This window comes from Nicotiana tabacum, chromosome 8, assembly GCF_000715075.1.
Source record: "Nicotiana tabacum cultivar K326 chromosome 8, ASM71507v2, whole genome shotgun sequence".
NCBI classification, from domain to species: Eukaryota; Viridiplantae; Streptophyta; class Magnoliopsida; order Solanales; family Solanaceae; genus Nicotiana; species Nicotiana tabacum.
Genome location: NC_134087.1, coordinates 38995415 through 39005609, shown reverse-complemented (window position 1 = coordinate 39005609; position 10195 = coordinate 38995415). Strand labels below are relative to the sequence as shown.

At 34.8% G+C, this 10195-nt stretch overlaps 1 protein-coding gene across 1 annotated transcript; it reads left to right on the top strand.

Moving 5' to 3' along the window:
• The first annotated feature begins 520 nt into the window (after positions 1–520).
• LOC107811824 (cyclin-A2-2-like) lies at positions 521–9851 on the top strand. The gene is made up of 13 exons (XM_016638621.2): positions 521–660; positions 1922–2003; positions 3473–3825; positions 4021–4297; positions 5432–5565; positions 5941–6033; positions 7066–7199; positions 7622–7697; positions 8473–8549; positions 8641–8674; positions 8758–8907; positions 8998–9132; positions 9403–9851. Exons 3-13 carry the CDS (start codon positions 3511–3513, stop codon positions 9454–9456), a joined length of 1479 nt encoding a protein of 492 aa, XP_016494107.1. The 5' UTR covers positions 521–660; positions 1922–2003; positions 3473–3510; the 3' UTR covers positions 9457–9851.
• The last annotated feature ends 344 nt before the right edge of the window (positions 9852–10195 follow it).

The window sequence follows — 10195 nt, the reverse complement described above, 5'->3', positions numbered from 1 at the left end:
AGCAACTTAGATATTTGTGAGTAAAGAAAAAAGAGTGTGCGAGACATATGAGATAAATTAAAGAAAAATATTGTAGTAAACATAATTTTTTGGTAAAATTATTTTTGTCATGAAACAATTAATTACAATTTTGCTTCTTTTTCAAAGATAAATGTGAATTTTTTGCTCTTTTTTTGTGGTTTCAACTGTTATTCAAAATCACTTATTTTTAAAAATTCGGTTAGACCCTTTTAAGTTTTAACTCTCAACAAATAAGATTTGTTTATTTAGAAAAGAACAAGCAATTCTAATTTCTTAAAATCTTAACCAAAATAGTATAAAAATGAAAAGATAGACCCGACGGAGTAATTAGAAAAACTCTTTCATTTTCTTTTTTCTTTTTGGCTTTTCAGAATCAGAAGTTTGAACTATGGACCATCCCGCTCTCACTCATCCCCCACCCACCCCACCTTCACTACCCACCCTACCCCTTCCACATCTACAGTGTTATATATGTATCATGACTCTCTCACTCTCACTCCCCCTCCCCCCACCCCGCCCCCCTGAAACCACACAGACGAGCTACATTGATTGATCGGAGAATATAGAAACCCTAGCTCTGCTATCGAGGCACCTCCATTTTAACGGTGTCGTTAGCTCATAAGCTATTAACAACGCAGAGTAAGCTCAACTTATATATGTACAAATGAATATGTATATTGTACTAGTTGATTAGCTGCAATGTACCATAACATCGCAGTATTTTGCGACGAATAATGGATTGATTTTGAATTTTTGAATAATTTTGAGCTCCATTTGTGAAATCCTGGAGGATTTGCTTTCGGATCTGTGAGCTTAGCGATTTTCCTGAATTTTCCGAATTGGACTCTGGATTTATTAATTTATTTATTTAATATTTTTGGTTCTTGGTTGTAGTTTTTTTTAATGGTGCATTTTGTTGTCTTTTGAGGTTGAAAAACTGTGTAATTATCATTTTATGGTTACTTATAAAAATGATATAGATTATTATTTTCATTTTTATTTTTGTTCTTAGTTGTAGTTTTTACTTTTTAAAAATTTTATGGTGTATTTTGGTTATCTTTTGAGGTTGGAAAGCTATTTAATTTATTTCTTTGGTTGCTAATGAAACTAATTTGATTTGCATTTTTTAATTTGTATTTTCCTATTTGTTATTCTCAGTTGAAAAAACAATTTAAAATTTATGGTGCATTTTTTGTTTTGAGATCTTAAAGCTATTTAATTCTATCTTTTCAGGTTGCTTTTGAAAAAAAAATTGTTCTAATACTTTTGCTTTGCTTGTGGAACTAGAAGTTAGAAGGAAATAGAGTTTTGCAGTGGACTTGAATTTCCAATTGAAGAACATTGATGGATCTGTCGTGCCATTTTCAGAGGATTTAGGCTAACTTCTTATTTTTGAGTTTATTTATGGATTTTTAAGAAAATCTCCGAGTAGATCAAATTGAGTGATTTTTTAGAATTAAAAATTATCTGTTGCATACAAAAAGGTAATTAAATTGCTTAAACGTTGACTGAGATGAATGATATCTCTTGATTATTTGCTTTCTGTTTAATATAATACTAAAGTAATATTTTAAATTTAGTATCTCATTGGTTGTCATTATAAAAAAAAAAGTATCTCACTTGTTGTCACCCTACATGTATGTATGTTCCCTCAAACTTGTCGTGGACAATAGAGGTGGATTATACACATAGAGTCGAAGTCCAGCATGCACCAATTGCTTATATGTAAGGTCTACCTTTTAATGGATAGGTGCTAAATTTTGAAACTGAATGACTTAATCTGCAGCAACAATGTATGAGTAGGGTACTTTACATTAGTAGAACTTTCCGTGCGAATGCTATGTGCTATCTTTCCTTTTCAGACCGTAATGCTTAACTCATAAGTAAATGTTTGATGCAGGCTTGTTCCCTGGTTCAAGAGTACTATGACTGTTGCTTCTTATTTATACAAAGCTCTAGAATTGTGGTGGAACGCAATGCAGGTGAATTTCACTCTTTAAGATATAGGTGACCGTCCTACATATAGTGTCATTTTTAAGATATTCCGGTCTAGTTAGATCACACTTAGCAGGCGCCCTTTATTCTTTCCTTGTAAAAAAAAAGTTAGAATCAAGCTTAACTAGAAGGTGGGAACATAAAAAACATATGAGTCTTGGCAGTTTGTTGTTGAATAGAGCATTAGATAAGCTCTTACCACTGGTTAGATGTTAGCATAAAGATATTTTGGTTATTAAGTTTGTAGCACTTTTTCATCTTTGCTTCTCTCCAGATAATATCCTTCTGCTTTTAATCAGAATATATGATTGTATATACGCTTGTTATTGATCCTTAGTTGATCAAACGAGTCAGAGGGGGATTCTTTTGCCTGCTGCATTTGAAGATCTAGATTTCCTTTTTTAGCTCTCTTACAGTTTTGGACCTCTTTACTTTAAGTTTCTTTTAGTAGATTGCTAGTGGTCATGCGAAAATGTAATACCATCTTTCATGGAACAGTTTAAAGCGGATAAAGAAAGTCAGGAAAAAGACAGTCTGTATGAAAAGGTGGATCTTTTTCTGTTTGTCATGGGAAAATCTACTAAACATAGTAACAAAAATAGCATAGTTTGAAAATATTGACTGCACTTGACGAAAAGAAGAAAACAAAGTAATGACCGGTTTGTTCCTTTGTAGCTTATTACATTGTTTTGTTTTTGGTATGACTGACTTTCATTATCTAAGTTAATGAAAACTCCTCTAAATTTTTCACTTGTTCTTTACTTCCTTTTCCTAATCAATTTTATGCTTAAATGAATGCTACAATCAAACTAACATTATGAGGTTACATCAATAGTGTTGGATATTCTGACTCTGTGTTTGTAGATGTTACTTGCTGCTTCTATATAAATAGCTCCATCTGGCATAAGTTGCATATAGTTAACTGGATAAGATGAATCCAAGTTCAAGTTACTGTACCAGTTCATAGTAGTTTCATGCTTTTTGATGAAGAGCTTCTCAATTCCCATTAGATCACATGCTGGTCATGTCAAAAACCGATCATGCACTAGTCATCTTCTTGTTCATTTATTTGCTTTACTTTAATGTATCCGAGCTTGCTGATGAATGATATTGTCAGAGCCCTACATATTTATCTATATAACTGTCGTTTCTTTTTATTGGTTGTGTTTTCTTGCATTACATATATATTCTTTATTCTTTTTTCGTCTTCGGGCCCTTGCTAAAGCCCCAAGTCTTTCGACACTCTCTTGCTTTTCACCATTGACAACACTGCTGAAGAACTGTTTATGCTGCTTTATAAAGTTCTATGATATGTCTTTTGAGATTAATGTTAAGTTCCCGCTTATAGGTCCATGTTACACATTTGTTTCCACAGTATCGTTTTCTTAACACTTTTATGTGCCATTTTTATCTTTGGCTATTGAAGGTTTATGATGATGTAATGTTGGCTGTGCAGTTGTAGCCCAGATAATAGGCATATCACCACCTGGATCAATGAGGAATGCAAATATGACAATTGGATCTTCTAATCTTAAAGAGCCCACTATGCGAATCACAAGATCACGGGCAAAAGCCTTGGGTTCATCAGGAGGATTACCACCTCGACACCCGTCTGTCAGACAGGATAACAAACAGGGACTGGGAGCACAGGGAACTAAGTACAAAAGATCTGCCTCGGATGAGAATAATCCAGTTACTAATGCTAGTACAGCCTGTCAACAGCCTAAGCGAAGGGCCGTTCTCAGGGATGTCACCAATGTGCTTTGTGAAAATTCATACATGAATTGCATCAATAGAAGCAAATTTCAGGCGAGTTGTTTTTTTCAAGATTCATTATATCATATTCGCTCTTTCGTTCGAAATGAAATCACTTTGCTGGACATAATATTGGTTATTGAACTAGTGTCTTTGTTTCATCGAATGGAGCTTCAGTGGTGAATCTATCTCTTTGTTCAATATTTATCAAAATGTGGCCAATGATGTCAACTTGTCTAATGGTGATAGGTTAAGAAATTCTCTGATACGAGGAATTCAAAGGTGACACCTGCTATTTTGGTAAAAAGACCGCATAATGAAGATAGAAAAGAAAACACGATTGAAGAAGCAAAAAAAGTAAAGATCGAGAAATCACAAGAACACTGTTCACAAGCACGCTTCAAGGACCTTACATTAACTCACCCAAGTAAATATATCACTCCAGCACAGTGTGGTTTTGTTGATCTTATGCCTGTGAATAGGAGTTTACCTACAGCCATTGCAGTCCCGAATACAACAGAAAAAGGTACGATATTGTGTGCTATCATGCAAGATTTGAAGCCTTCGAATATTCTGATTTATTCACTCTTTTGAAGTAGTCTGAAGTGCAACTATCGTGACTGAGCTGTGTCTGCTCCTTTTAAGTTTGAAAAAAAAAATCTGGTTTCTGTTCAAATCTGTGATAATTGTTGCATGCTTGTTCATAGGGACCAACAACTAATATACTTGTTAAGTGTTAACCGTTCTGGAAACTTTATCATTTTGAATAGTTCTACCAAGATCGCTGGGACTGCCAAAAAGTTTATATTAATATGAAACACCGTTGAATCTGATCCTTATGTGAAAGGTTCTGATGGAACCACATGCAATTCTCTAAGAGCGCGAGAAGTTCTGTAATGATATATGTTTTCGTTAGTAGTACAAAACTGCTTATATCCCTTTGTCTAAGTCAGATATCTCATCATCATTACATTAGGTATCGATTTGAATTCAATGTTATAATTTTGATCGCAATCTCTTGAATAGAAGTTTGTAATGACTTTATTCACTGCATTTTGCATTATATTAAATCTCAATTCAGTAGACTGTTTCTTTTCCCTGTTCCTCATGCGCCCTTGTTCTGTATGGCTGCAACCTTAATTGCTCTCACAGACAAATACGTAGAATTAAACTGTAACTAAGATAACTATGCAAAAAAGAATGAGTTTAAGCTAATTAACTTCTAAAGAGAGATCTTGCTCACTTGAATATGTAGTATCTGACACGTACTACCATCAGAAGAAATGGAGATCTTAGAATAACTGGAAGTTAAGAGACAATGTAATGCACACAACGGAAAGGGTGAAGAAACCAATTGAGTGCATACTACCTTACCAGTGACATGTGTTTGTGGTTTTAAGGGAATAGGTTTTTTATGTATCCATTATAAAAGGGGTAATGTGTCAGTTCACAAATGGATGGACTGCAGAAACGTTTTTCCAGAAAGGTAAAAAGCAAATTGTTGGCAGGAAAACTTATTAATCTGGCTGATCTTCTGTCATTGCTTGCAACATTTAATCATCTAATTTGCATGAATGCATTAATAGTTCTGAAAGGATATCTTTCTATTTGATATGTTTTTCCTGGAAGGGCCTTATTTTGTTTCTGTTTCATCGTGCAGATGAAACCAAGGTTTGCCAGAAACAAGAAGGCTCCGATTCTCTTGGTATAGCAGATATAGATTCAAAGCACAAGGATCCACTAATGTGTAGTCTATATGCTCCTGATATATATAGCAATTTGCATGCCATGGAGGTTTGTATGCATTCCTGTCACTACTTTGAAAATGACTGACGCACTGCTGATAAGTCTAGTGATAGCATCAGCAACTGTAACCATCTAAACAACATCAACCTAGTGTTGCTCAGCAACCGTAACCATCTAAACAACATCAACCTGGTGTTGCCTTTAGTATTTGATTAAAAAAAATATTATCATGGATAATAACAATGAAATAGTTTATCTTTTAAGCACTTTTTCTGGCAAGGGAGTGAAATAGGTTTTTATACTTCTGAACAAGTTTAAGAGATGTACTCTTCCCCTTTCTTTGTCAACCTAAGGAGGACCACTTGTTGAGAAAAAAGCTTTCTGTTGCTCAATTACTCAAAGACATTTTCTTCTCACGAACAGCTTGACCGGCGGCCTTCATTTAATTACATGGAAAAGCTGCAGCGGGACGTTAACAAGGGTATGCGAGGTATTCTAATTGATTGGCTGGTGGAGGTCAGTTAGCTTACTTGATATTTTTACAATGCTTAATATTATGTGAAAGAGTATCTTAAGCAGGATTTTGTTGTTCTTAATAAACAAAATGTTCTCACATCTTTTTCCCCTACCTAAGTTAGTGATAGTAGATAACCTTTTTGTTGATTTCTTTTACTTTGATCTTTTGATAAGTGGTTCCTTTTCCGAATGCATCATCAACTGAATATTTGCTTTACATTAAAGCATTATTATCTTGTTCAACTTTTATGTTTTACTTCTACTTTTTTCTCTTTTGAGTTATTTCCTGAAGATCATGTGTTTTTTTCTTCCTGAAAGCATATCATTGGATGTTAGTTATGACAGGATCTGTCATATTTGGTTTGGTTCACTGATAAGTTATGTTGCGATTGTAATCGGTAAAAAGTAATAACTAAATTATTTAGTACATATATATATATATATATATATTGGATTTTTGGTTTATCGAATCATAAATTAGATGCGAGATTGTAATATGAAACATGTGTATGGTTTTAAACTTGAAAAATGTTTGTTCCAGTAATACCCTTGGAGGTTGTGGGTTAGGAAAAATAATTATAGCATATTATCACATAAAATAATACAATGGTTGGGGAGATTAGAATAAGTAATTTCTGCATAACAAATGTAGTGTTTGTTTGGCAGTATAAGAATCCCTGCATAACTAATGTTTGATTGACGGTTTTAAATAATAAATATAGATAGGTGTCTTTGGAACAAATTAAAAAGGAAATAGTGTCACATAAGATGGAATGGAGGCAGTTTTATTTATGCAAGAGATGAAAATGGCAACCAAAACATTCTATTAGTAATCGGAATTTAATGCTGGAATTGTTTTTTCTTACTGGGAATCAAACCAGCCTTTACGCATATTGCCATAGTCATTTATGCATATTCATAATAGCACTGGCCTATGAAACTCAGACTTACTTTTGATTAGCTCTTTTCCTACTTGTCAAGTGTTTGGATAATTGTATCTGTTGACCATCAATCTTGTTCCCCCTCTTGCAGGTTTCTGAAGAATATAGGCTGGTTCCGGACACACTTTACCTGACTGTACATCTCATTGATAGGTTCCTCTCTGAGAATTACATTGAAAAACAAAAGCTGCAGCTGCTCGGAGTTACCTGCATGCTAATTGCTTCGTAAGTAATTCTCGTTTGTGACAATCATATCAAGGATGACCATTGACCAGTCATGAAGGCCTTTGCACTTCCTTTATTCATGTTTTCCTGTTGAATATTTTCTTAATGTAGTCTAGTAATGATTGGTAGATTTTAAGGTTATAATGTAAACTAAAATGTTTTTACATATTTGAATTTGTAGATCACATAGATATCCCTATATTTTCCATGGGAGCTTGTGGAAAATAGAGCCTTCTAACTTAGTTCTTTTATTCTTTTAACTTGTATGTGCATGTGCTTTACAATAAGGTGATCAGCTCTTCCGAATTTCAAGAAATTCATTATAGCTTCAGAAAAGAGAAACTAGCTGAACTTCCATCTGCATTTTTTCATTGGATTTTTTCTGCAGAGTATAATCTTTTATCTTGTTTTTGTGCTTCCAGCAAATATGAAGAAATTTGTGCCCCTCGTGTGGAAGAATTTTGCTTTATTACAGACAACACTTACTCAAAAGAAGAGGTATGCTCATTCAAATGCTGATCTATTTTTAGATTTCTTTATCATTATGGAGAATGATGTACATGAAGATGGGCTATGCAATAAAGGCAGTTAAATAACCTTAGTTTTGATTAATGTAAGAGGCATGTGTCAGTCTTTTTTTTTGTTTTTGTTTTTTGTTTTTGTTTATTTGAGTTTATTTTCCTGTTTGCATAGGTCATTAGTAACCATCTCCAATGTTTGGTTACTCAATGTTGGGCTCTCATGTTATGTCATCCTGCTCCTGATGTCCATCACTGGGCGTCCTGGGTGTGTTAGAGGCCCATATTGGTTGAGAGTATAGGTTGTAGCTTCTTAATACAGTTTTGACAATCCTCAACTCATGAGCTAGTTCTTGGGGTTAAGCCCTAGGTCCGATATATTATTCTGTATCGTTATGAATCCAACTATTCTTTCAGAATTTGTCCTGGTAAATCAATAATAGTAAAAAACATGCTCCTTCATACTCCAACGCTAGTTCTTTTGACTGCCATTCCAGCAAAGTCGCTCATCCTACAATTTTTTCTTTTGCTGGTTTGAACTAAATTGACTAGCATATTCTGCTTATCTTCTGTTAGACGAACTAGCTAGATTGTGTCATCTAGCTTTCCTCTTTTTTTTTTGATGATATATTCGATGCATAGTTGTTCCTACTTGAGCAATTATCTGAGCATTTTCCAGAATGTTTTTCTCTGTCTTCTATGATATGACTTAAAGTTCCTTCTGGATGTGAAAAGCCTAATATATCGCATGTCAGGTAGTAAGAATGGAAAGTCTAGTATTGAATTTTTTGGGCTTTCAACTTGCTGCTCCGACCACTAAAAAGTTCCTGAGGTACCTCCTACAGCTAGCATTATAAGCAAATTTTACTCATGTTACTTGTGAGAGCAGGCTCCTTATTTGTGCCATTGTCCTTTGTTTTTAGGAGATTTGTTCAAGCAGCACAAGCTTCATATGAGGTAGATGAGATAGCATTCTTGCTTTGGTTGAGTCCTAGAAAATGATGCTTATATGACCAAGTAAAAATTGCTCCAACCTGCAGGTTCCCTCTGTTGAACTGGAATTCATGGCAAACTATTTAGCAGAGCTAACACTTGTTGACTATAGTTTTCTTAAGTTTCTTCCGTCTATCACTGCTGCATCGGCTGTATTTCTAGCCAAATGGACACTTGATCAATCTAACCACCCATGGGTATGCAACTTTTTTGCTCCTTTGACCCTATCTGCCCTTCTCTTTGCAATTGTAATGCAACCACGAAATGACTTTGGAAATGGTTTGCAGAATCCAACTTTGGAGCACTACACTAGTTATACAGCGCTAGAGCTGAAAACCACAGTTCTTTTGCTGCAAGATTTACAGCTGAACACCAGCGGAAGCACCCTGAATGCCATTCGTGAAAAGTATAGACAACCAAAGGTAAGTAACTGTATCAGAACCTTATTTATTCGTTTTGCTAATCTAGGATATGCAAAGATGTTCAGACAAATGGTGGAACAAAAATGTCCACTTTTTCAGCTTCAAACATAATAGAACTTCATTCTTTTCTCAATGAGTATGAGTTTAAAGAAAGCATCAACAATTCGTTTATTGTAATAAAAATACATATGATACACCTCTTTTTTGTACATTCCACATATATCAGCTGTTTATCATTTTAGTGTAATGAAGCTTTCATTTGTATTTCAGTTCAAGTCCGTGGCAACTTTATCATCTCCGGAACCAGTCCAATCACTGTTCTAAGAACTGCTGAAATTAACTCCAGTTGGCCAGTTCAAGTTTAGCATATCCATTGTTGCTTTCTCATGCGAAAAGACATTAATCTTTAACATACAATAAACTATCATTCCTGGAAAGGGACTCATTCTTCTGTTCATTCCTCCGTCAACTTTCAACCAGTATGTATCGTCCTACCATGTTCGTGCACTAGCAGACTGCAGGTGCTCCAGAAACATGGAGACTTCAATGAAGTGAAGGCAGTAAGTTAAAAGAAATGGCAATTGTAAGAAGTAACTTAACAGCATTTCAGGTAGCTACTTGCTATCATGTATTTGGAGCTGTTTGAAAGCTCTTGTTGTTAAATGGTTCCAACTATGACATTTCTATTCTTTCGGCTTAATAAATCCGTTTTCGTTCTAGATACAAGTTTTATTTTTGTTAACGTGGCTGTTAGGTGTTTATGGGTAGTTTGCAATGGTGGTGGGGTTGGTGGTGCGTTGGGGGTTTTAAAACTGCATGATTGGACCCTTTCGAGCAAACAAGAGTGTGAATCCTGAGGGGCATTGGTTTGCTGACAAAGTTATGCAGAGATTATAGTGCATGGCATGCAATACAAGGGTTAATAAGCACGGATTATTTAGCGCATATGCTTTTCTAATGAATGTTTAGTTCATTTAGAGCGCAGCCCGTGATTTAGCATGGTTGGGCTAGAATTTTCGGAACCAATTTAAAAAGGAGGCTTTTAAGCCCGGCCCGAGTAAGC

Coding starts and splice junctions, on each gene's coding strand:
- LOC107811824 (XM_016638621.2), top strand. CDS start 3,511: ATGAGGAATGCAAATATGACAATTGGATCTTCTAATCTTAAAGAGCCC. Junction 7,698..8,472: donor ACACTTACTCAAAAGAAGAG/GTATGCTCATTC, acceptor ATCGCATGTCAG/GTAGTAAGAATGGAAAGTCT. Junction 8,550..8,640: donor ACCACTAAAAAGTTCCTGAG/GTACCTCCTACA, acceptor CTTTGTTTTTAG/GAGATTTGTTCAAGCAGCAC.